The sequence below is a fragment of the Sminthopsis crassicaudata genome, chromosome 5 (genome assembly GCF_048593235.1).
Source record: "Sminthopsis crassicaudata isolate SCR6 chromosome 5, ASM4859323v1, whole genome shotgun sequence".
NCBI lineage: Eukaryota > Metazoa > Chordata > Mammalia > Dasyuromorphia > Dasyuridae > Sminthopsis > Sminthopsis crassicaudata.
Genome location: NC_133621.1, coordinates 209,321,025 through 209,348,436, shown reverse-complemented (window position 1 = coordinate 209,348,436; position 27,412 = coordinate 209,321,025). Strand labels below are relative to the sequence as shown.

Genomic DNA, 27,412 nt, shown 5'->3' with positions numbered 1-27,412 from the left:
CTTAAGTGAAAGAGTTCTCTCCCACTTGGCTACGTTAATATCTTTTCTGAAGAGTGCATTTATTCTTGTGTATTCTTTTGGTATCCTAAGTTGTAGAACTTTACTGATTTCTGTTTGCAGTTTGGCTTGAATAAATGGGGTCTGTTACTGTTCATTCTGATCTCAGTAACAATGGTTGGAAGAGATTAAGCTGGGAGTGTTAGCTAAGAGATACTTTCCCCCCTTAAGAGTAAGGAAATGGCTTTCTTTTTTTTTTTTTTTAAACTCAAACTCATATCTCTAGTCTAGACCTAGTTTAGGAGTGGCAGATTCAATTGTATCCTGATGCCCATCTTAGATATTGAAGGAGAGAGAAAATCTCAACTGATATCTATGAAACTTGCTAGTTCTATCTTTACATTTAGACAGCCCATGCACACACATACAGAAAAACAGGGTAAGATATAGAAGGGTATATTTAAAAGTTAAGATGATCAAAAACAAGAGATTAATATATATATATATATATATATACACATATATAAGCATATATATGTAAAATTTAATACACATTGCTTTATTAATCATGCTGGGAGAGAAAAATCAGAGCAAAAAGGAAAAACCATGGAAGAGAGAAAAAACCAGAAAAAAGAAGTGAATATAATGTGTGCTGATTTATATTCAATCTTCTTATTTCTTTTTCTGGACGCAGATGGCATTTTTTTTTGTCCAAAGTCTATTGGGCTTACCTTGGGTCACTGATCCACTGAGAAAAATCAAGTATTTCATAGTTGATCATTGCACATTCTTGCTGTTATTGTGTACAATGTATTTCTGGTTCTGCTTATTTCACTCAGTATCAGTTCATGTCAATCTTTCCTGGCCTTTCTAAAATCAACTTGTTCATCATTTTTTATAGAACAATAATATTTCATTACTTTTATATATCACAACTTTTTCAGGCATTCCGTAATTGATAGGCATCTATTCATTTTCCAGTTCTTTGCTACCACAAAATGAGCTGCTTCAAACATTTTTGCCTATATGGGTCCTTTTCACTCCTAAAAGGAGTGAAATATATAAATATATAGATATAGATATCTCTCTCTATATATAGATAGGAGATATATATCTATATATAAAGATATAGATACCTATATCTATATCTTCATTCATATATATATATATATATATATATATATATATATATATATATATATAGAGAGAGAGAGAGAGAGAGAGAGAGAGAGAGAGAGAGAGAGAGAGAGAGAGAGGAAGAATAAGATGAAAGAAGGACTAGGACCTTTTCGGGATGAATGAGAATGTTAAGAACAGAGAAATTCTTTTGTTTCTGGATAGTGGTTATTGTTTTTCTTACAAGAAGGATGATCTAATTTTTCTTGTGCAGCATAAATATGGAATTATGTTTAGAAGAATTGCACATGTTTAACCTAGATTGGATTACTTGCTAGGGGAAGTGGGGTGGGGAAAGAAAAGGAGAAAAATTTTGCAAGAGTGAATATTGAAAACTATCTTTAAATGTATTTTGAAAATAAAAAGCTAATATTAAAAATTAAATAAAAGAGGATCTTTAGGAGGTGAATACGTATGATTACTTCCTTTCGATAGGTATAAGGAAACTAAAGTACAGATGTCAACTTAAATTCCGAGCTTCTCAAGACCAACATTTAAAGAAAGGATCATTTTCATTTGCAAATTAAGAATCGAAATCTATAGTATTTATACTGCCAAATTTTGGGGTTAAAATATACCAATTTCACTTTTTATTTTATTTTATTTAAGCAAAGCTAAACATTAACATTATATATGCTACAGATCTTTTAAAAGTTTCATGTTTGGGAAAGAAGAAACATAGTGATACAATGTGGCCCTTTGGTCCCTAGTTGATTGTCTTTAAAATCTTAGGAAAGCTATTGTCAGACTAAGAAGCTTTAATGAAATTTCAGGTCCTGCCCCTTTTTCTTCCGTGTGGAAAGGTGAGAAGTATCTGGGAATGCATTCGGAAAAAAAGAGGTCCGGGTCAGCTCTTATTTGCTGACTTAATTCCTCCTGGGTATTACATTTTGCCTGTGACCGTCTCCCTTTAAATCAAGCGTCTGGTAAAGGTGGAGGTGGCTTACACCTGGTCTCCAATCCCGTCCCGGTGTTAAGTTTTATCCCCATCCTGTTCCTGCCACGTTCTGTTTCTCGTCGGTCCTGCCAATTGAAAAGCCTTTGCGCGCCAGAGTCCTGCCTCGCCAGAGCAGGTGCAACGCCAGGTAACCGCGGCGTGGAGAGCTCCCGCTGTTCCTCCGCGCTCAGATCCAGGAGGGCGGCGACTCTCGCGGGCCGGGAGGCGGTCATTCCAGGGATCCCGAGCTAGTGGCCTTTAGAGCTCCCCCAACCGGGGGATGTGGCATTGACTCGACCCGGAACTGTCCGGCCCGCGGGAGCTCGGAACGCTGCATGGGCCGGAGGAGCGGTAGGCGCCGAAGCGAGCTCTCCAGAGGAACCGCGGGAGGACGCGGACACCCCGGGGGCATGACGGCTTCTCCTCGAGACCCCAAGGATCAGGAGCTCTCAGTTATTGAGATCGGCGGGGCCAGCGTACGGGAGCAGGGGAAGACACGGGATGAGGAAAAGGAAGAAGAGGAGAAAACTTCACCACTCCCCCGGGACCCTCTGTCCAGGGGGGCGCAGTTACTACGGGCGGGGAGAAGTAGCGGGGACAAGGACAGCACGGAGGGGGAGGAGGATCCCGAGCTGTGTCCGCCTCCGCGGGGGAGGTCGAGCCGCACAGCATCCCTGGTGAGCGGACTTCTCACCGAGTTGTACAGCTGCCCGGAGGACGATGGGGTGGGGGGCAGCTGGGGCAGAGGGCACCCGGGACGCCAGGATAGCGTGGACAGCTCCACCGAGGCCTCGGGCGGCTCCGACGCCTTCCTGGGCGGCCGCGTACTGCAGGAACTGCTGGAGGGGCAGAGCCAGAGGCACCAGATCCAGTACCTGAGACAGAAAGGTGAGGCGGGGGCTGCCCTCGGGGCGTAGCGCCAGAGCTGCAGTCATCGGGGAGAGAGACTCCCTCTCACCCCAAATGCCACCTTGCCCCTCTCTGCTAATCGTGCCCCACTAAAGCCTCCCTGTCTTTCCGTCTCCCTTCCTGCCCATCCTAGACTTCTCTGAGCTCTGGGTAAAAACTTGAGTAACTGCTCTACAAATCAGCAAACTAAACAAAACTTTTTCACTTCAGTGGGACCGGTCTGTTCAGTGTTTAAGTTAGGCAGGAACACAAATATCCTGCTTTCAAGGTCTGTGACGAGGTGCTTCCTTTTAATGGGATTAGGGAGAAATGTCTCTGGATAATTTCTTTGGTAAGACCTGGAGCACAGGTGCATTCATTACGATACCGCAGTTTCTCGTGCTTTTCCAAAACTGCCTGCCGAAGTCTGCGTCTAATTGGCTCCTCTTTTCCTTTGGTGGAATTTGTGAAATCTGCTTGAGCAGCTGATCACTTGCAGGGATTTTTTGATTTTGTGTGTATTACTATCCTCTTGATCATTTGGAGAAGCCCACGGGCTCCTCAGAAATGCTTTAAAATACATAAGATTACAAAGGAAACGAATTATATTGAAATACAGTTATCAAAGTTAAAAATCCAAACCAGTTCATAAATCTCACGTTAAGAACCATTTAATTGAGGGAATGGGGAGTAGGAGCTATGTATGATTTCATGAATATAAGGAACTCCCAGGTGAGAAAGCAAGTCAGAACCTTCTCTGATAGAATCTTAGTTGTTTAGAACACTGAAAAATTAAGCTACTTCCCAGATTCCCCCAGGGAATATTTGAATACCGGTTGTCTTGGCTCCAAAGTCAGCAACTAACTCCATGCTGTGTCGCTCACTTACGTTTATTTTTTAATTTTTATTTTCAGTTCTAAATTCTCTCTCTCCTCCCTTCCCCTCCCCCTACTGGAAAGAAATACAATGCCCATTATACACAGATCCTGTTATCTTAGAGATTTTTTAAAGTTAAAAATAGAAGGCACCAGCAGAAGAGTGGCTTTATAGGCCTAAAGCTTTGCTGAAGCTTTAACTTAAACAAACACCCAACCTCTTTTTCTGGCTTTTACTAGTGTTTATTGAGGCAGTGTTAACTGGTCATAGCTGTTCAGGATCAGAGTCTGTGAATTTAATTTCTACCTGAGCTCAGAGCCCCTCTAAAGGGACTCCTCAGGTAGTTGTTTTCCATTGGATAGTTGTCCATCCATTGAGATATTTGAGGATTTAATTGGCATCTTTTGTTAGTAGATTTGAGAATACTTGGACTGGGAAAATGTCCTTGGCTTTCCCAGGGGAGGGAGGCCAATCTAGTGTTTCTTTTGTTATCATCAAAGCAGTGCTAAGGGTGCTGATGTCCTCATTTAGATTTTTCTCACCAGTTCAAAAGGACATGGCTTTTCTGTACTTACCACAGTTATTAAATATATATTTTCCTCTCTAGGAACAACAAGCTCCCATGTAATAAAATGAAGCTTGGTGTGGATAACAGATTGCTAGGCAACAACCACATTTCTTGCAACTACTGTCCTTGTGCTAAATTGACTACACTAGGAGAGAAAAGAGGAGAACACAATGGTTGCTTGTGTCTTCATTGTCAAAATCAACCTTACTAATGCCAGAAAAATTTCAAAGGAAATGAATAAATCTGTTAGCTTTCGGAAATCTGTGTAAACAACTCTGGGTTTCCTCTGCTTCCTAGTGACGATCTCCCCCCCAGCTGATTGTTATGAATGGTTGTCTGCATCTCCCCCTCTATTAGTATTAGTATTAGTAGGAATACACAATTTCATTTTCTATGAGGATTTGACCAAATTTATGATTTTTGTTTTTTCACAGTGTTCAATGAAAAAATGGTTTCCTTAGATATCAGCAAAATCCAGCATTAAAAGTCATGATACAGAGTTCCTTTATTATTCTTGAGGAAGCCATTTCCCCTATTGTGGACATTTTTGGTATTAATTACTCAGTGGAAAATGAGATTTGATAAATTGATTTTAAAGAAGATAAAGTACACCATTGTTAATAGTTTATCTTCTAAAACCTGTTAGTCTTTTGCAAAAATCTCTTAATTCAGTCATTTTTTACTCAAGGGATAGAATTACCTACAGTTTATTTAAAAGCTTTGTTTCCCATCAGTCATTCTAGTAGAATTAAAGACATGTCACATTGTATATAATTTCAGAAATTACAAGTTGGAAGGGACTTAAAGGTCTTCTAGTCTATGTATCCTTCTTTTATAGATGAGGGAATTGAAACGTACATGGACTGAATTTTGCCTAAAGTTCTACAGGTAGTGGTGAGTAGTAGAGAGCCTCAGATTCCATATTCCATGGTCTTTTTACCATATTTTTAATTTTTTTTTTAAAACTATACCAATCAACTATTCAACAGTCTAGTCTGGCTCATGGGAGGGAAGGAGGAGTTTTGGTAAATTGGTCTTAACATAGACTTCTTGAGTATATATGTCATAGTATTAACACTGGATTAAAGGGTATGAAGAGTTTAATTAGGGGCACAGTTAAAAATGGCTTTCTAGGAAGCTGAACCAATTTACCATTTTACAATAATGACTCTATTCACATGGTTGACATTTTCTTCTTGAGATTTGATCAATCTGTTGAATATGAAGTAGAAACTCAGAGTTTTTTTATTTACATTTCTCTTATTAGTGATTTGAGATATTTTTTCTTATAATTATTGATAGCTTGCATTTTATCTTTTGAAAATTGCTTGTTTATATCATTTGATCATTTATCTGCATTTGGCTTATGCTAACATTTTTTCAATGACTTGAGCAAAAGCATAGTTGTCATACTCATCAAATTTACACTTGACACAATTGTAGGAAGTATAGTTAACACATTGACAAGATTCAGAAGGATTTTCACAGGTTAGTACATTAAACTGGATCTAAAAAGATGAAATTCAATAGGAAAAATAAAGTTTTTAACTTGGGTATGAAAAAAGCAACTCCACAAATATAAGATAGAGAAGGGCAGAGATAATCAAGAGCTATTCTGAAAAAGATCTAGAAATTTCAGTGGACTGCAATCTCAATCTCAAGCAGCAGTTGTGATGTGGCAGCAAAAAATGAATAAAAACTTGAATTAAATTAAGAAGGGCAGAGCTTCCAAGAATAGGGAAGTGATAATTCTTGTTATCTTTCATCTGGAGTATTATAGTCATTTCTGGGTCATGGTTTAAATAAGCTGGATAGTGTCTCAAGGAAGTCAAACAGGATAGCAAAATGCTTAAGACAGTTGGAGAAACTGGGTATGTTTAACCTGGGGAGAAAAGATGAAGGGATAGAAGCTGCAAGGAAGATATTTTAGACTTGATGCCAGAAAAAACTTCTTAATAATTAGAATTGTCCAGAGTTAGATTGCTTCGCTTCAGGAGATGGTGGGTTTCTTTTCCTTGAAAGTCTTCAAGCAGAAGCAGAACTTGTCTGGATATTTATTTTATCTATGGTTTGGGCAAATCACACAAAGAACAGTTGTTGAGGTCCTATACAACTATCCAGCTTTCAGATTCTGTGATTCTAGGTTTTTGTTGAGGAACTGAATCAGTTCCTTAAATATCTTGGATATCAGTCCTATATCAGACAGTTTGTCTCTAAAGATTTTTCTCCATTAATTCTAATTGCATTTTGTTTTTACAAAAACTTTTCAACAAGACAAGTCAGCAAGCATTTATTAAGCACTTTCTATGTGCCTGGCACTAGACTAAGCTCTGGATACAAAGAAAGAGAAAGAAGTCTCTGTCCTTAGAGCACTCACAATGTAATGGGGGAGATAAAATATAAGTAACTATGAGCAAACAAGATTTGTAAAGATAAAAATTGTATGTAATCAACACGGTTTGCTTCAACTTCTCATCTGTAGAATGAGCTGGAAAAGGAAATGGCAAACCATTCCAACATCTTTGCCAAGAAAACCCCAAAAGGGGGTCATGTAGAATTGGACATGACTGAACCACATGGCTGATTACTTCTCCCTTTTTTTTTTTTTTGGTTAACTGTTAGATAGTCTGTGAGTATTTTATTGTAGTCTCAAATTTTAACTGCCATACTCTCCTGAGTCAGTTGTGGCTTATAATACCTTCTCTGTTCTTTCCATGTTCCAATGGGTAAACTTTCTGAGGAATCACATTTGAGTTCTTTTCAATTTTTATGTTGTCTTATTAAATCTTACCTTAGTTTCCCTATCTTTTGCTGTGCTTTGCTTCTAGAAATATCAGTTCTTAAAAGAAAGCAATGATAGGTAGAAACTGTGTCATTTGATAGGAGTCACAATGTGTTCTAAATCCTGTCCTACCCCCTGATCTTATAAAGATTTCTACTCCTAAGACTTTATTATCCTATTTTTGGTTCTTCTTGTCCCATCTTTGCCTGGATCCTGGCTGCCCTTGGGGACTCATACTTTCCCTCTTCAGATGGCATTTAGTTCTGGTAGGCACACTTTTACCAGAGTAAGTATGCTCCTAATTTGTGGATTTTCCCTACTAAAAATCTGTTATAAAGTCCTTATCTTTTACCACATATAGTTACCTTCTCTAACCTGGGAATGGTCTTTAGTGATGTCCTTTTTTTAAAACCTCCTTGACTTGGATATACCTCTGTCAAAAAGTGGGCAACATATTTCCTCTTAGTCTTGTGGAGTCACGTTTGGTCATTCTAAGGTTGTTTTTATTTACAATGATTTTTTCTCTTTTCTTTTTTTAATTAAAGCTTTTTATTTACAAAACATATGCATAGGTAAATTTTCAAAATTGACCCTTGCAAATCCTTGTGTTCCAAATGTTCCCCTCCTTCCCCTACACCCTCCTGTAGATGAAAGGAACAATCTCAGTCCAGAAGAATTGATAAAGAAACATAGTATTGTCATATATCCATTTGGAGTATTCCTAGATGGCAGGTAATCCAATACATGTTAAATATGTTAAAATATATGTTAAATTCAATATATGTATACATATTTATACAATTATTTTGCTGCACAAGAAAAATTGGATCAAGAAGGGAAAAAATTGAGAAAGAAAACAAAAACAACAAAAAGAGTGAAAATGCTATGTTGTGGTCCACGCTTAGTTCCCAGTCCTCTCTCTGGGTGTAGATAGCTCTCTTAATCACAAGATTATTGGAACTGATCTGAATCATCTCATTGTTGGAAAGAGCCATATCCATCAGAACTGATCATCATATAATCTTGTTGTTGCCATGTATAATGATCTCCTGGTTCTGCTCATTTCACTTAGCATCAGTTCATGTAAGTCTCCCCAGGCCTCTCTAAAAATCATCCTCTTGATTATTTCTTAAAGAACAATAATATTCCATAATATTCACATACCATAACTTATTCAGCCATTCTCCAACTGATGCACAGCAACTCATTTTCCAGTGAAAAAGGGCTGTCACAAACATTTTTGCGTATGTGGATTCTTTTCCCTCCTTTAAGATCTCTTTGGGATACAGGCCCAATAGAAACACTGGTGGATAAAAGGGTATCCAAAGCTCTCCAGAATGGTTGGATCAGTTCACAACTGCACCAACAATGTATTAGTGTTCCAGTTTTCCCCACATCCCCTCCAACATTCATCATTGTCATTTCTTGTCATTTTAGCCAATCTGAGAAGTGTATAATGGTACCTCAGAGTTGTGTTAATTTGTATTTCTCTGATCCATAGTGATTTAAAGCACTTTTTCATATGATTAGAAATGGTTTTAATTTCTTCATCTGAAAAATTGTTCATATCCTTTGACCATTTATCAGTTGGCTTGAATTATAAATTTGAGTCAATACTCTATTATATTTTAGAAATAAGGCCTTTATCAGAACCTTTGAATGTAAAAATGTTTTCCCAATTTATTGTTTCCCTTCTAATCTTGTCTGCATTAGTTTTGTTTGTACAAAAAGTTTTTAACTTAATATAATCAAAATTATCCATTTTTTTTTGTTCAATAATGATTTCAAATTCTTCTTTGGCCACAAATTCATTCCTTCTCCATAGATACGAGAGGTAAACTATAATTTGTTCTTCTAATTTGTTTATAATATCACTATGTCTAAATCACGAACCCATTTTGATTTATCTTGGTATAGGGTGTTAGTTGTGGGTCAATGCCTAGTTTCTGACATATTAATTTCCAATAAAAATTGCTTTCTTGACTATTCATCTCACTCTGCTTCAATTCATCTAAGTCTTCCAGATTTCTTTTCATTTCTTTTGCTGAAATAATATTCTGTTATATTCATATACTATAATTTGTGGGCAGCTAGATGGCTCAGTTGGAAGAGTGCTGGACCTGAAGTCAGCAAGACTTATCTTTCTGAGTTCAAATCTGGCTTCAAACACTTACTAGCTGTGTGACCCTGGACAAATCACTTAATCCTGTTTGCCTCAGTTTACTCATCAGTACAATGAGCTGGAAAAGGAGATGACAAACTATTGCTGTCCTTGGAAGGAAGGGGAGGGTGGGCACCTGAGTCTGAATCCACACTTATGTGTGATCTAGGAGAAGTTGCAGAGTCTTAGACTAAATGAATAAGAGTTGGGAGAGACTGTTCCTGGGGGCAGATTAGTGACTTTTCCAGCTGGTATATGGCAGAGGCAAGACTCAATCCATGTCTTTCTGATGGAAGGCCTGCTCTCTATCTACTAGGAAAAACTGTCAACACCATTATTATTAGTAACATTTGTTAAGCAATTGAATTAATATGGACTTAATTCTAGATGATAATATTTCAAATTCATGGTTCCTTTTTTTCACCAAAATAAAGTGATAACCATTCAATAGAATTGATTCCTTATTTTAAAAAATCCCCCCCCAGTTATGTAAAGACAGTTTTTAACATCCACTTAAAAATTGTCTTTGAGTTCTAAATTTTCTTTCTCTCTCTCCTTCATTTCTCCCTTCCCTGAGACAGTAATCAATTTGATATAGATTATATAAATTTAATCATGTAAAACATATTACCCCATTATATTATGAAAGAAAACACAAACCCAAAAGGGGAAAAATACATGAAAAAGTGCAGAAAGTGAAAAATAGTATGCTTTGATCTGCATTCAGATGCCATAAGTTCTTTCTTTGGAGGTGTATAGCATTTTTCACCATGAGTCTTTTGGAATTGTCTTGGATCATTGTATTGCTGAGAAGAGCTAAGTCATTCACAGTTGACCATCATATAATATTGCTGTTACTTGATTCCTTATTTTTTAAAAAAAAATACTCTACTAATGAATAACTGATAGCTTGTTCTACAGAGACATTAAGACACTCCTCCAAAAACAAAAGAAAGGGGGAGCCACAGGTAACCCTAGAGAACTTCTAAATTTAGCTCTTTATACCATTAATTTAAAATTTTTTGATAAAGATGCACTGACTCTGGCAGACAGGTTTTATAACCCAACAGAGGTCAGTGTCCAGTGAGAGCAGTTCCACTTTATTTAGATAATCGCCAGGTGATGTGGAGAGATCCAGAAAGTGGTGAATGGAAGGGACCAGGTAGGTTAACTACTTGGGAAAGAGGGTTTGCTCGTATTTCTACAGATGGAGAAGGAATCAGATGGGTGCCAATGAGTCTTATTTGCCTTGTCCATCAGAGAGAGACAGAAAAAAGAGGAAAAACCTCAAAACAAAGGAGAAAACCTAAAAAAGATCTGACACTGAAAGAGCATGGCTGATAATGAGACTGTTACAGAACTTTAAAACCAGCAAGAATCATTGGATTCCCTGAGATGAAAAATTGTCAATAAAACAAGACTTCAAAACTTGCAGGAATCATTGGATTCCTGGCACATGAAGTAATGGACAATAGATTCCTTTTGGACTGTTTCTAGAACTTATGGACATGTATAATTCCTCATGTTGATTCATGTTATTTGTTACATCACTACTAGCCTGCATTATATTGCTATGTAATTTATGTAATCATGTGTAATACCTCCCATGTTGATGGATTTACCTGTTTTAAGAGTGAGACCCTTCAGAAACCCACTAATCTGATTTGATTTCCCATTTCCTTTGGTGTTTTCATCTCCCTTCCTGAAAAGTCAGGGAGGGCGTGATCACCTCTTTTTTATGGTGTTTTCACTCCTTTTTTGAGCAGTCAGGGGAGGCTCCTTTTTTGGGGGTTCTCACCTCCTTGAGAAGTTAGGGAAGTCATGACCATTTATGTTCTAAAACAAAAGAAAACGGGAGATGCTATGGGCCAGAACTCTGAACTTGAAACAAAGGATTCTTACAAGGTACTAAGTCAGTGGAATTGATAGAGACAATAGTTAACTAATTTATCACGGTTCAGTATGATTGATTTAATACTGCAAGGAGATGTTATGGGCCAGAACTTGAAACAAAGTACTAAGTGGAATTGAGGAGACAATGGTTAAATCTAATTTAGCATTGATTTAATTTTACAACAAATAATGGTTTCCTAGTGATATAATGATTGGTTTGTACTTGGTGTGTAGTTTATAAGCTAGAAGCCTCAGCCAGGGAGAGTCAGAAACATTCAGGGCAATTCAGAAGCCAGAAAAGGCAGGCAGGAACTTAAGCTCTCAGAACCAAGGGGAGAAATTCAATTTGATCTTGGATCTTCCTGGTGGCTGGCCTGGACTCCTGCACTTCCCCCACTAAGACCAAGGCCAGACTGAAAGGCTTTCAGAAAGCTGCCCAGCCCCAAGAAGGAGATAATAAAGGATCTGGACTCTAAGAAAACTAACTGGGCCCTAGGAAAGGAGACAAGACTTGGAAAGAGATAATAAAGGATTTGGACTTTAACACCTGATTGCATTTGTGGTGATTACTGAACTGAAACGAAGGCTGCCTTCACAGAACTCAAGAAAACCTCAACAGAGAACATTACATTTTAGAGAGAATATTACAAATTTTCTAGTAGAAATTCTTACAGTAAAAGTAAAAAAAATTTCCCTTAAGTTTTACTGAATCCTTGCTTGCTATCATTTAAGCCTACTGTTACAGTCATTCAACATCCATTTCTTAAACACTTTGTGCAAAACCACTATGCCTTTGCCCAGGCTACTCCCTCACCATACCTGTAATTCATTTAATGCAACTTTTATTAAATGCCTACTTTGTTCATGGTACTCCTTTCTTACCTTTGCCTTTTAAAATCTTTCTTTTTTTTTCCAAGGTTTAACTTGAGTGTCACTGCTTTTCCTTATCTCCCTAGCTTGTACTTTCTTACTCCTCAGATCATTTTATATTTACTTTTCTATTTTAACAGGAACAGAACCTTCTTAAAGGCAAGAGCTGTTTTAAATTTTGTCTTTATATATCCAGTATGCCTTGAAACCTAAGAGGAGCTTAAAACTTTTCCTTGAATTGAAGGGAGAGCTATTGGAGGAGGTGCAACAATAATAAACATTTATCCCTATATTCATAATTCTTACAATTTAGTAGTCAGTTAATAATCATTTATGAAGCATCTACTGTGTGCTTGGCATAAGTGCTAAGGGATACAAAGAAAGGTAAAAGACAGTTTTTTGCTCTCATGGAGTTATAATCTATTAGGGGAGACAATATGAAAAACAGCTATGTGCAAACAATCTATGACCAAAATAAATTGGAGCTATTCAGCAGTGGGAAGCTTTAACACATAAATAAATATAATGCTGGGAGAGAGAGAGACTGCCTAGCATAATAGCCTCAAATTCACAAAGACCTTGTTTCCTGTCTTGCTTCTGATAACTGAATAATCATGGATAAGTCATTTAACCTCCCTTTAACTAAAGCCAAGTTATTAATCTTCATTGTGGAGGCTGTTTCCACTTCGAGAATTTCTTATACTAATAAAAGCAGTGGTTTGCTCTCTTCCCCAATATACTATATGCCTTATAAATTATGATTAAAAAATCAGAGAAGTCTATAAGGATTTGGGAGGGTGGAAAGATCCTTTTGATGGTATGGTTCTGCCTTTAAAGGGGAATAGTTGAATTTGGAAAGGGAGGAAGGTATCTGATTATAGGTATCTTGAGTAGCTGGCTAAAGGAACTTGAATTTCATTTACTTGGCAAAGAGTTATCATAGTAGTGAGATTTTAAGGCATTCTTTAGCATTCCCTTTTTTATGGGAACATTTAATTTTTTATTTTAATGTATTTTATTTTTTTCCCAAATACATGCAAAGATAATTTTCAACATTCACCTTTGTGTTTCAAAATTTTCTCCTTTCTCTTCTCCCCTTCCACCAAGACTGCAAGCAATCTGATATAGGTTAAACAGAACCTTTAACTTTTTGTTCAGATTATTTTGCTTTCCTTTGAGCATTTCTATTCTCTTTAAATGCTTCTTAGTTAGAATTTTGAAGCACATTTCTCTGATAAGGCCTCATTCTTAAACATCTTATAGGGAACTAAATCAAATTTTAAAAAATAAGAGCCATACACCAATTGACAAATGATTGATTGACTTGATCACTTTGTTAAGAGATTCTCAAAAGTCTTCTTCAGCATGACAGTTTCAAAGCTTCTATTCTATAGGGCTCAGTTTTCCTTATAGTCCATTTCTTACAGCTGTGCATTGCTATTGGAAGAATCATAGCTGATTCTAGGGTCCTTTGTCAGTAAGGTGATGTCTTCACTTTTTAGTATGCTGTCCAGATGGACACAAATCTTCAAAATGAAGTGCCAAGGAAAGCAAAAAACTTTACATCCTAGAATATCTGAATCATATTCTCAACAGCTAGTGAAAACATTAAGCTTGTTTTTAAAACAACAGTGGAGAATTGCTTATTAGTATTCCTATTGTGTTATATTGTCCCTCTGGAGCCTTTCAATAAATTAGTGGAGTTTCTTTCGATAAATTAAAGATTCTAGCAATGTTGGTGCATCCTTTATCGTTTTTTGCAAACATGAAATATATTTGAATATTTCAATATTTGAAGGTCAAGAAATTGCTTGGTTGTCTCAAGTTTTTAATTTTCAAAGTGGCCAGAATCAGTATTGTTATATTCATGTACATGTTAAAAAAAAGCATGTCTTTTATGTATGTGTGGTAAAAAAAGTAGATGAATAGGGGGCCTTTTACATATATTTATGCGTTAAAAAGTGACAGATTTGGAGGCTTATCACCAAAATAATATTTATCAAATGAGAAATTATTTATAAAGCAATTTGTAAAGTTTTATAGGAATGTTAGTTATTATTATTTTTAATAGAATTTTTCCCAATTACATGTCAAGAATTTTTAGCATTCATCTTTGTAACATTTTGAATTCCACATTTTTCTTCTTTATTTTTTTATTTTCCCTTGTCTGAAATGATGAACAGGCAGATTTCATAAAAACCCGGAAAGACTATACAAACTGATGCAAAGTAAAATGAGCAGAAATAGGAAAACATTGTACATAGTATCAGCAGCATTGTGTGATGACCAATTATGAATGACTCAGCTTTTCTCAGAAATACAATGATCTAAGAAAACTACAATGGATCCACCAGAGAAAATGTTGCCCATTCACCATTTCTTATTGCACAATACCACTTTATTATATTCATATACCATAGCTTGTTAAGCCAATCTTCAATTGATGGCCATACCCTCAGTTTCCAATATTTTGTCATTGTGAAAAGGACTGTTTTAAATATTTTTGCACATGTAGGTTCTTCCCCTTTTCCCCCTTCTCCCCTTTTAAAAATGATTTCTTTGGAATATATAACTAGTTGTAGTATTGCTGGATCAAAGAATATGCATTCTGCTCTTGGGCATAGTTCCAAATTGCTCTCTAGAATTGTTGGATCAGTTCACAACTTTACCAAAAAAAGCATTAGTGTCTAAATTTTCCCACATCTCTAAGATTTGTCATTTTCCTCTTTTGTCACATTATCCAATTTGATAGGTGTGAGTGGTACCTCACAATTGTTTTAATTTGCATTTCTTTACTCAAAAATGATATTGAACACTTCTTATATGCCTATAGATAACTTTGATTTCTTCATCTGAAAATTGCCTGTTTATGTCTTTTGGCTATTTATCAATTGGGAAATGACTTGTATTCTTCAAATTTGACTCAGTTCACTATATACATATTTGAGAAATGAGTCTTTTATCAGAGATGCTGTAAAAGTTGTTTCCTAGCTTTCTTCTTTCCTTCTAATCTTGGTGGGATTGGTTTTGTTTGTATAAAAGCTTTTTATTTTAATATAATCAAAACTGGTGGTTTTGCATTTCATAATGCTCTCTATTTCTTGTTTAGACATAAATTTTTCTTTCCCCATAGATCTGACAGAGTATTCCTTGCATTTCTAATTTGCTTATGGTGTTATTCTTTTATGTTTAAATCATGCACCCCTTTTGACCTTATGTTGGTATATGGTGTGACATATTGGCCTAGTTTTTATCTTACTGTTTTCCAATTTTCCCAGCAAATTTTGTCAAATAGTGAGTTCTTTTCCCAAAGGCTGGAGTCTTTGGGTTAATCAAATACTATATTGCTATGGTCATTGACTGTTGTGTCTTGTATCCACAGTCTATTTCATTGATTTACTACTCTATGTCTTAGCCAGTATTGAATAGTTTTAATAATTATGCTTTATAATATAGTTTGAGATTTGGTATTGCCAGACTACCTTCCTTTGTACTTTTCCATTAATTTCCTTAATATTCTTGACCATTTGTTCTTCCAGATGAATTTTATTGGTTCTTTGACTCTATAGGTAAAGAATCCTATTCTTTTTGATTATTTAGTTTCCAGTTAATTTTTAATCTATTTTTCACTATCCTTTGTTGTTAAAGTATATGTTAAATACAATATATGTATACCTATTTATACAATTATCTTGCTGCACAAGAAAAATCATATTTAAAAAGAAGATAAAAATAACCTGAGGGAAAAAAAACCATAAATGCTAGCAAACAATAACAGAAAGAGTGGAAATGCTATGTTGTGGTCCACACTCATTTCCCAGTATTCTTTCGTTAGGTGTAGTTGGTTCTGTTCATTAATGATCAATTGGAACTGATTTGGATCCTCTCATTGTTGAAGATAGCCACTTCCATCAGAATTGATCCTCATATAGTATTGTTGTTGGAAGTGTATAATGATTTCCTGGTTCTGATCATTTCACTTAGCATCAGTTCATTTTACACTTACTTTTGAAGTTTTATGCCCTAACACATAGTTAGTTTTTGTGTAGGTGCTATATGTTGTTGAGCCATTCAGTTTTCTCCAAAGGTCTGCTGTATCTAGCTTTTCTAATATTCTATTTACTTTCTTAGTTTCTTTCTTGATTACTGTTTGGTTGGATTCATCAAGTTCTGAGAGGGACATTTAAAGTTCCCCACTAGTATAGTTTTGGTATTTCTTCTGATGATTCACTTAACTTCTCCTTTAAGAATTGGATGCTCTTCCATTTGGTGCATATATGTGATATACTTTCCTTCCTTCCTTTTTTTTTTTTTTTTTACTTTGAGATCAGGATTGCTAACCCTGTTTTTTTAAACTTTAGCAGAATCATGATTGATTTTGTTCTAGTCTCTCTTTGTGCCTTTGCTCAAAAGTGTTTCTTGTAAACAACATATTGTAAAAATTTGTTTTTTGATCCACTCTGCTTCTGTTTTAGGAGAAAGTTCATCCATTCCCATTCAGTTATGATTCTTAACTGTGTATTTTCTGCCATTCTATCTTTCCTCATATTTAGCTTTTCTTTTCTTTCACCCTTTTCCTCCTCACTGGTATTTAGCTTCTATCTACTACTTCTCCTTATCTGCCTTTTCTTCTGTCAGTGTCCTTCTAACCCTCTGCTTCTTTAGTTAATCTCCTCTCTTCTATTTCCCTGATGGGTAAGATAGATTTCTATATTCAACTGATTGTGTGTCTTGTTCCCTCTTTGAGCCAATACTGATGAGAGTAAGGTTCAAGTAATGCCCATCACTCACCCTTCTATCTTCCTCTTCCTTGTAATAGGTCTTCACATGAAATCATTTAGTTCATTATACCTCTCCCTCACTTTTGCACCAATTGTACTACTTTTTCTTATCCCTTAATTTTTTTGTGTCGTTCTTTCAGATTCACTTTAGGTCTATGTCCTTTGTCTATGTGTTTTCTTCTAGTTAGAATATTAGTAGTACAATTTTAAAGCATTATCTTTCCATGAATGGAAGTAAACAGTTTAGCTCTATTGAATCCCTTATGTTTTCTTTTCTCCTTTTACCTGTTTATGCTTCTCTTGGGTTTTGATACTGGAAATCAAATTGTTGGTTTAATTCTAGTCTCCTTATGAAAACTTGAAATCCTTCTATTTTATTGAGTGACCAATTTCCCCCCTTGATGTATTGTGCTTAATTTTGTCAGGTAAGCGATTCTTGGTTGTAGTCCTTATTCCTTTGCCTTCCATATATCATGTTCTATGATCTCCAATCTTTTAATGTTGCAGTTGCTAAGTCCTGTGTAGTCCTGATTGTGGCTCCTTGATATTTTAATTGTTTATGACTGATTGTCATATTTTTTCCTTTACCTGAAGTTCTAAAATTTGGCTATAACGTTCCTTCGAGTTTTTATTTAGGGATCTCTTTTCTGGAGAGATAGGTGGATTTTTTCAATAACTATTTTGCCCTCTGGTTTTAGGCTATGAAGATAGTTTTCCTTAATATTTTCATGAAAGATGCTGTCCAAGTCCTCCTTTTAATTATGACTTTCAGATTCTGACACTGTCTCTCCTGGATCTCTTTTCCATGTTAGATGTTTTTCCCATTAGATGTTTTCATTTTCTTCTATTTTTTCATTTTTTTAGTTTTGTTTGTTTGATTCTTGATGTTTCATTGAGTCATTAGCTTCTACATGTCCAATTCTAACTTTTAAGGAGTTATTTTCCTCAGTTAGCTTTTGTACTCTTCTCCTTCCCGCCCCCCCCCCCCAAATTTGGTCAGTTCTACTTTTTCTTTTTCCAAACAGTTGACTCTTTTTTCATAATTCTCTTACATCATTCTCATTTCTATTCCAAATGTTTTTTCTACCTCTCTTCTATGATTTTTAATCTCCTTTTTGAGTTCTTCCATGACTTCTTTTTGGGCTTGAGATAACTTCCTATTTTTCTTCAGGGATTTGCACACAGATGTTTTGACACGTGTCCTCTTCTGAGTCTGTGTCTTGATCTTCCCTGTTACCACAAAAACTTTCTTTGATCAGATTATTTTTTGTCGTTTTTAGGCTCATCTTTTTTGGCCTTTTTCTTTTAAATTTGAGCTGGCTGTGGGACACTGTCTCACTCATGTTTGTACCAGAGATTGCAGGGCTTGGCTGATTACCTAGTGCTCCACTGAATATTACCTTGAGGCCCATGAGGGCCTGGTATCTAGTGCTGGCCTAGACTGGTGTGTGTCTGGTGCTATTGTAGGCTTTAGGGGTCTGACAAGTTACCTGTTGCTAAGTTGGGAACCTAATTGTGGTGTCTGGTAAGTGCTGAAACCAGTGGAATGTTTCCCTGGGAGTACACTGAACATGTGGAAGTCTGGCCACTGGAGATTGCCTGTTTGCCTTGAACTATGCTGAAGTACTATGATGGTTCTCACAGCTGGAGTCTGCCTGTTTCCTTGGATATGCTGAGGCATATGAGGGTCCTAGTTCTCATGTTGGCATTTGCCAGCTCCACAACACCGGGGTCCAGGAATCTACAGCTGGTTTGCTGGGATTCTACCTGTCCTGGACTGCATTCCTCTTTTACTTGAGTGAGATAGCTCTTTTATGCTATAGGATTAGTCTAGATTTGGAATTCAAATTCAACAGGTAAGACTTAAAAAGATGAAAACCAGAAGTTTATTACTGCTCAGAACCAATGATTCCTGCAGATTTTGAAATCCTTTATCATGTCTCCAATGTTTCTTCCTGGTTTTGAAATTCTGCAACAGTCTCACTATCAGCCATGCTCTTTCAGTGTCAGATGTTTCTTAGATCTTCTCCTTTGTTTCGAGGTTTTTCTCTTTTTCTGTCTCTCTCCGATGGACAAGGAGAATATGGCTCTTTGGCACCCATCTGATTCCTTCTCCATCTGTAGAGATACAAGCAAACCCTCTCCCCCAAGCAGTTAACCTATCTGGTCCCTTCCATTCACCACTTTCTGGATCTCTCCACATCACCTGGCAATTATATTGGAGCTGCTCACACTGGAAACTTCCCTTCTGTCGGGTTATAAAGCTTGTATTCCCCAACTGGAATTCCTTTCTGCCATCTGATTGCTTCTCTGCTGATTGATCATATCAGAGTCCTGAACTTCAAAAGACTCTCTGGGTGTAGCATCAACTGCTAGCATGCCCCATCTGTTTTTCGTTTGAGGTCTTGGAGCTGGGCCCTGCCTCTCACTTCCCTGGGTCAATCTACATTCTGAGGCCCAATGGAAGCCTCTGTTGCATTTTGGACATGGGGTTCTGGGTCTTGTTCTCCCATCCTGCTTTCTCACTCTGTCTCTATGCCAACATTGAGCTTTCAGATTTGCCACATTGAAAGCACTGATGAGTCTCTCTGGAAGTCCCTTGCCTAGAGGGACCCTGTCTTCCCATGTTCATCATAGTCTGGTATAATAAGCATTTGTGCCCACTGTGGCACAGTGACTTATGATCTTCTCTAAAAGAGCATCTTTGTGTAGTCCCAGAATAATTCTTCTGCAAACCTTATTAGCATTTTCTCTAGCAAGTTGTTTTATCATTATTCCACTGAATTAACACCTTGTTGTAGGATTAAATCAATCATACAAAGTTCCTGGCCTTTATAATCAAGTGATACCAATCTTCCTAACTCAAAATCTCTTTTCACTGAGGGGTTTTTATAGGCTGAGTACAAAGAAGGCATTGTGCCAAATATTCTCATTTGATACTTGACCCTTGAGATAGAGCAGCCCTTCCCTCCCTTCCCTCAGCATAGGAATGTTCCATCACAAGAAGCTCATTAAGATAATATTTGTTTATTCCTTTACTCTAGGAACTGGTCAGGTTTCCGGAGCAAACACAGGCCTACCAATAAGGATTGTCATTAATCAAGGTACCAGGAAGATGGCCAGTCCTTCCAGTGCCTCTTGAGACTTATTAGATGGCTAAGAAAGCATTTTAAAGTTCTCAGCAAATAAATTTACACAAAGGCATGCCTAAGGCTCACTGGGATTCTTTTCTAGAATTCCCCACAATCTTCCAAGTTTCTTGGGTTCAAAGATTGTTTCATCCTTTCTTTTTGTTGGTTCTGCTGTTGTAGGATTTGTTTTAAGGAGTTTTAGGGATTTGTTTGGAGGTGAATATGGAAGAATTAGAGCAGTTTACTCCCTACTCCTTACTCCACCATCTGGGCTCCCAGAAATCCCCTGTTATTATTATCAAGTCAGAAATGATCCTAGTTTATAAGCTCACTTTGAAGCACTTTCATGATTAAAATTGTGTTTATGATTTGCAGGCAAGTTTAAATATAGGTGCTAGGACAACAATAGCATTTTTTGGAGTTGATATCCCTAGATATTTAGTATGCATTTCATTAGTTCCCAAAACAATTTTTAGAAAAAAAGAAATTAGAGGATGAATGTCTGACTACTTATGCTGTTAGGATAGGATGATTTAATTCAATTTACTTCAACTCAAGAAATATTTTTTGAGAATCTGCTATGTATAAGGTGAAATACAGCATGGTATAGTGGATAATGTAGCTTAATGGCCTTGGAATCAAGAAGAATTGGGTTCAAATTCTGCATCTGACACGTACTGCCTCCATGACCATAAGGAACTTATTGTCCCTGTCAACATTCTAATACTTGTTATAAACTGCTGATCTTTAGTGAAGAAAGGAATTTCCATATCAGGAGTAATCCTCACCAATGGAATCATAGGAATGAACTGAAAAGATTTAAAAAATCACTGTGAAGTATACAAAAAATCCAAAACAAAACAAAAACTGGTATGGTCCCCATTAGTTATATGAGGGGATCACAGATCTTAAGCTAAAGGGACACTGAGACCAAGGGAAATTAAATGGCTTTCCTAAGGTTCTGCTGGTAAGTAGAAGAGTATTTGAAGTGAGATTGGAACCTAAAACCTCGTACTCCAGAAGCAATACTCTTTTTAGTCTCCTTGGGCTCACATTCCAGCATTTAGCACAGTACTTGGCACAAAGTAGGTGCTTGTTGAATGACTAAGACCTGAATTGAAATCCAGTCTCAGATACCTATCAACTGTGCTAGTCTGGCCTCAATTTCTTCATCTCTAAATGGGGATGATAATAATAGCACCTATCTCCCAGGGTTGGAGGGATCAACTGAAAGAATAGTTGTAAAATGCTTTGCAAGCTTTAAAGCCTAATGCAAATACTGACAATTATTGCTATTGGTAGCAGGGGAGATAGAGCTACCATGAATGGTAATGTGAAAGTTCAATAAAGTATAGCTATGTTAGTGTATAGATGAGGATGTATATGATTGAGTAGATACATATAATCTTGGGTGACTAGAACCAATTCATTTAAATTAGTCTACAGATTAGGAGTTCTTAACATTTTTTGAATCTTGGATATCTTTGGCAATCTGATGACAGTTGGGGGCTTTTCTTAGAATTATGTTTTTAAAATGTTAAGAGACATAGATCTATAAAGGAAATTAATCATACTGAAATTCAGTTATCAAAATATGTTTAAAATTTACATTACAAAATTGCAACTATATAAAACATGTAAATATACAATCAGAAATATATTAGAAAATTAAGTATTAAAATAATTAAATTAAAATAATAAGTAATTTAATTATACATTAGAAGATATAATATATAAATTATAGGTTTATTTAAAAATTATATATTTTTAGCCTTTAGTTTAAGAATCTATGAGCTAGAAACCATTCTGTAGATGTAGGTGGAGATCACATTTATGTATCCATTTGTCCTGATAACAGATATTGGTGAACTGAAGGCAACCCTTCGAGAACTGACTTACAGCATTGCTCTCCAGTCGGCAAAGTTGCTTAGACAACTGAAACAAAAAGATCGACTTCTGCACAAAGTGCAGCAGAATTGTGACATCGTGACGGCATGCTTGCAGGCTGTATCCCCAAAGAGGAGTAAGTACCATTGAGCCCCTGCAGCATCTCCTGGTGTCTGCCCTTAGAGGCATAGGATAACATGGGTGCTGGGGCTGGGGCTTTCCATGGAAGCTGGTCACTTGAGAAATAAGACTTTTGAACACCAGTATTGTCACATTCCAGGATCTCTTTGTAATCCATATCAATCATGTTTCCATCTCTAGCATTTAAAATATGTAATCTGATTCCTTGTATTAGTTTAAAATGACTAACAAAGAAGCAACATGGTGTAGTAGGTAGCCGATGGAGCTTGGAGTCTGGAAGCCCTGGGTTTGAATATCATCCCAGGTTCTTATTAGTTGAGTGACCTCAGGGCAAATCTCCTCCTCTGTCACCCTCAGTTTCCTCATAAATGAAATGGGGAGAGTAAATGTATAGCACTTCCTTTATGAGATTGTTGAGAGAACCAAATGAGATAATGTAAAATGTATTATAAGTCATTAATTATTTGCAATAAGGAAAATGAAGTCCAGGCAATCTGGATATCTTGCCAAGCTTACGTGAGTAATAAATGTAACTCCACAACCATCATTATCTCTATTATCATCATTGCAGCTGTACTCCATTCTCCCAGAAAGGAGGAAAATTTATTTTCAGTATCTCAGCCTTGTTTCTCTTATTTTGGGTATTGACATAATATTTTTGACATTATGTCTTACCTCACAATCCCAAACTTCAACTAGAATTTTCATTTTCTACTCAATGTTTTTGCATTGGGTAGAAATAATCTTAATGTCTAATATTGGTGGTGAACTTTCCCCCTTATTTCTTTGTCACCAATAGTTAAACACTTGGATTTTTATTTTTTAAAGGGAGTGTTATATGGAAGAAATATATGGTTTATTCTGAAATAATTGTTCTGAAATTCTGATCAAATGAAATAATATTTGTAAAGTGTTTAGCACAGATCTTTGAACATAGGAGGCACAGGGTTTATTCCCTTCCTTCCCCATTATTCCATTCCTTTCTCATTAAAAGAAAAAGAAAGAAAGAAAAAAAAGAAAAAAGAAAAAAAAGGAGAAAATGATTGTTCTTTTCTTTTTTCTTGCAAGACAATTGGGGTTAAGTGACCTGCCCAGAGTCATACAGCTAGTAAATGTTTAGTGTCTGAAGCTCTATTTGAACTCAGGTCCTTCTGACCCCAGGGCCAGTGCTCTGTCTACTGTACTATCTAATTGCCCAAAGAATTATTTTTCTCTGAAAACTGAAGTTGCCTCTTAGATGTTCTTGTATGTGAATTTTTGTAGTTGTTGTTGAAGGAGCGCCAGAGCCACAATTTCATTGCTATGAGGAGATCAAGATCAGGACATTCCTTTTACTTATATAGCTAGGGGCCTGCTCTGTACCTTAGAGCTGTCTGAGGTCACTGACAGATAGAGTGATTTGGTCACACAGCTAGTTAAGACTTGAATCTGGGTCTTCTTGACTCTGAGGTCAGCTTTCCACTATGTCATGCTGCCTCTCTGTGTGGGTAGGTAGACAAGTTGTAAATGAATTGCTAGATTACGTTAATGCTTTAATTATTAACTAATGCTTTAGTTATTAGTACTGTAATTAAAATGAGAAAAAAAGCTTTCTGTACATGAATTTTATACTTCTCTTGGGAATAATTTCATGTATTTTCTATGACTAACATTTCCTTGTTTTTGTTTTGTATTTTGTATTAACATGCAGCATGGCCGAACATTATGTTCAGGTATGATTATACTGATTACAAGTATGATCAGTATATTTTAATTAAAATGCTTGTTACAGCTTTCAAAAGTTTATGAAAGTGAGCATTTTTTTTCTTAAAAAAATTGACCCATTTGACATGTTTGTTTTATTTTTTATTTTTCCAATGAAAGTTGATTTGGGGAGCTTGGCAAGTTTCAGATAGTGAAAGATGATGGCTTAGATTCCATTTTTTATATTCTGTCTTCTTCCAAACTTTTTTCCTTTCTTTCTTATTATGCCCCAGATTTTGATAACAATTATCATAGGATCTCCTGCTGATTCAGAGACTCATAGCGTTAGATTGGGCAGGTACTAAGTGGTGGTTTGATACAATTTCCTTATATAGATGAGGGAAACTGAGATCCAGAGAGATTAAGTGAGTTGTTTCATGACATGCAAGGAATAAGTGGCAAAACTGGGATTTGAACCCCTAGTCCTTTGCCTTCCACCCCAGAATTCTTTTGATTATAACCCCCTCCATCCTTCCATTGAAAACCAGTTACTGCACATCACAGGGAGATGAGATCCCTTACTGAGTGGGAACTTTAGTAATTTAAAAGTTAATATTTTACTCATTTCTCCCTAGTATTGAAATCTCTCTTTTTTATTTACTTTATTATTCATATTTATAGCTGTTTTTAGTTTAGGTTACCTATATCCAAAGTTTGCAGTAGAAAGTAGAAGAGACACAGAGCAAGAGAAAGTATATGGAGATTTGAGGATGGGAATGAAATCAAGAGAGAGGGAAGGGGACATACCAGGAAATTTGATGGAATTACTAACTAGAGAGTATTTTTAGTGGCTACCAAGTATACTTAGAAGTTCATAGGTCATCCAGATTGATTGATTACACAATTTCTAGTCATTTGGCTGAAAAACACAGAAATCCATACCCTAGGTAGCCAACTACCACAATTTATTTTGAAATTAATCTTCTTAATGTAAGACATAATTTTGTAGGAAAACCTCAGGTACCCAGAATGTTTGGTGAATGGGGTGTTCTAAATGATGAAATTTTCTGGAGGGTTCTCTTTTCTGCCTTCACAAGGTGACTAGACTATTTGATGATTTACAATTTTACATTGCCTTGGGGTTATTATTCTTAACATGAATTAACATTGTATCATAGACATAGAAAACGCTAGAAATTCCGCAAAATGTGTACAATTGGAAGAGACCACTCTGAGACTACTGCTGGGGAGGGAGGGCTGTAGGATGGATCTTGGCTAAAGAGGAATTTAATTGAAGTTTAACCAGGCTTATGGGGGGAAGGAAGCATACTATTTGGTGCCTTCCAATTTTAATTATTATTATTTTTTTTTCTGAAGCAATTGGAGTTAAATGACTTGCCTAGGATCACATAGCTAGGATGTCTTAAGTGTTGGAGACCACATTTGAACTCCGATCCTCTTGACTTCAGGGCTGTGTTCTATCCATTGTACCATCTATTATACTGAGAATAATATTCTTATTATTAGTTAACTTATTCTTTTTAACTAACATTCTGTTTCTCATTAACTAATAATTCATTTAGTTTACCATATTGAAGGATTGTAAACATTAGAAATTTCTAAATTTTGTGCCCTGGTACAAAGCTTCAGTTACTCTGCCCTGGTTACAATTCTATTCAGGCCTTATGGAGGGTTTTTCTTTCTGTTCAAAACTAGAACAAAAATGATATTGTATAAAACATACAATTTATTTTTAATATTAAGAATATAAGCATAGTTTCATGTAAAAAACAACATATTACCTTATTTATACTACATTTTACATAACTGTTTATCTTTTATAGTTGTATATAATTGAGTCTCTTAGTTCATTCATTACAGCAGAATCCTATTATACAATTATACATTACAGTAGGACTCTAGTATCTGTTGGCAAGGGTGGTATGTGTAGAGTGTGATGAGGGGAGTAGAAGTTAGAGAAGAAATGGGGAGTAATATGGATCAATTTCTTTCTTTTAGATTAACTTTTTTTTTAAAACTTAATTTGTTTGATCAAAGCAGACAAATAGAAATAGACAAACCGTAGAATAGATTCCTCAAAAAGTTATACAACACAGTGCCCAAAAATGATTCTTTGGATAGTTCATATAAGTGTATACTTTTTTACTGTTTGTCATTTATTGATCATCCAGAGGAAAGATTGTGTACCTTAAATTTAGCAAGATGATGCAAAAAAAATAATGGCTGTATTAAGTGTGTATCTTCTCTTTCACACAGCTCTTTATATTTCTTTGATTTTATCATATTTTTTGTTCCTTGTGATAATAATCATATTGGTCAATTATTTTCGGTTGTGTCTCAGTCTTTGTAACCCCTTTTGGGGTTTTGCTGGTAGGAATACAGGAATGGTTTGCCATTTCCTTCTCAAGCTCATTTTATAGATGAGGAAACAGAAATAAACAGGGTTAAGTGACTTACCCAGGGTCACACAGCTGGTAAGTGTCTGAGAATGGATTTGAATTCAGGAAGATCAGTCTTCCTGACTCTAGGTTTGACACTCTATGAACTATGGGGCCACCTAGCAGGTTATATAGTAATCACAGGTAGCATTTATATAGAGATTACTATGTGCTAAGCTCTTTACAATTATTATCTCATTTGAGCCTCACAACACCCCTGGGAGACAGGTGCTATTATTATCCTCATTATTCATTATGAGGAAACTAAGGCAAACAGGTTATTTCAGTAATTCACCCTTTCCAGTCTTTCTGAAACAAAGAAAAATAATTAAGAAAGAACATTCAGTATAGTGGATGCCTCTGACAATGTACATGTATTCTCTCCTAGTAGTCCTTCATGTCTATTTTGAAGGGGAACATACTTCATAATCTGTTTTCTTAGACCTTTAATGGGTTTTCATTTACTCAGCTGGTTCAGTTTGTTTTTGGTAATCATCTCATTGACATTGCTGTAAGCATTGGTTCTGTTTATTTTAGTTTGTATCCTATCATATAAATCTTCCAATAGTTCTTTGAATTCTTCATTTTACTGCATAATAATATCCCATTCTATTTTTTTTTTTACCATTTTCTCAACCATTTCCCCATAAAACCCTCCCCCTCTTATTATCTTTCTAGGGACATGCTTTCATCCAGAATATAACTAAATTTGTAAATTTGTGTTCTTATTTAAACAGAATTCTCTTGTTGCCTACTGTTTAGATAATTTCCATAATATTAGTGGTATATATCTTATAGCAGCTGCTAACTACACAGGCACAAATACAATATGCCTGAAATTAATGCCTGACTACATACTCTGCTCAGCTAGAAAAACTGGCTTCTCATTATCTTGGGGATCAAATGCAAATTCCCCTCTATCTTTCAATGAAACCTTTCACAATTTGCAACTAACCTTCCTTTCCAGACTCCCCTTTATTTATTCTTCATTCTAGTAAAACTGGCTCACTTGCCATCCCTCCTCTATTCCATCTGATGTCACCAGGCTTCTGAAGGGATTGTCCCACTATCTAGAATGCCCTCACTTCTCATCTCTGCCTCTTAGGATCCCTGTTCTCTTTCAGATTAAGTACCTTTCCTTCATGAGGCCTTTCTTAAATCCTCATAATCAGTACTTCTCTA

The 27,412-nt window shown here is 36.1% G+C and overlaps 1 protein-coding gene across 5 annotated transcripts in view; it reads left to right on the top strand.

The window, feature by feature from the left end:
- Window positions 1-2,267: 2,267 nt before the first annotated feature.
- Window positions 2,268-27,412, top strand: part of TBC1D30 (TBC1 domain family member 30) — a 115,038-nt gene continuing 89,893 nt past the window's right edge. For 3 of the 5 annotated variants that reach the window (XM_074269725.1, XM_074269727.1, XM_074269728.1), the window contains exons 1-2: window positions 2,313-2,998; window positions 21,919-22,083. In XM_074269725.1, the coding sequence (XP_074125826.1) occupies window positions 2,446-2,998; window positions 21,919-22,083 (718 nt within the window). In that variant the 5' untranslated portion in view covers window positions 2,313-2,445. Of the gene's footprint in view, window positions 2,999-21,918; window positions 22,084-27,412 lie in introns of all 5 variants that reach the window. The other 2 variants (XM_074269730.1, XM_074269729.1) reach the window with 2 other exon arrangements.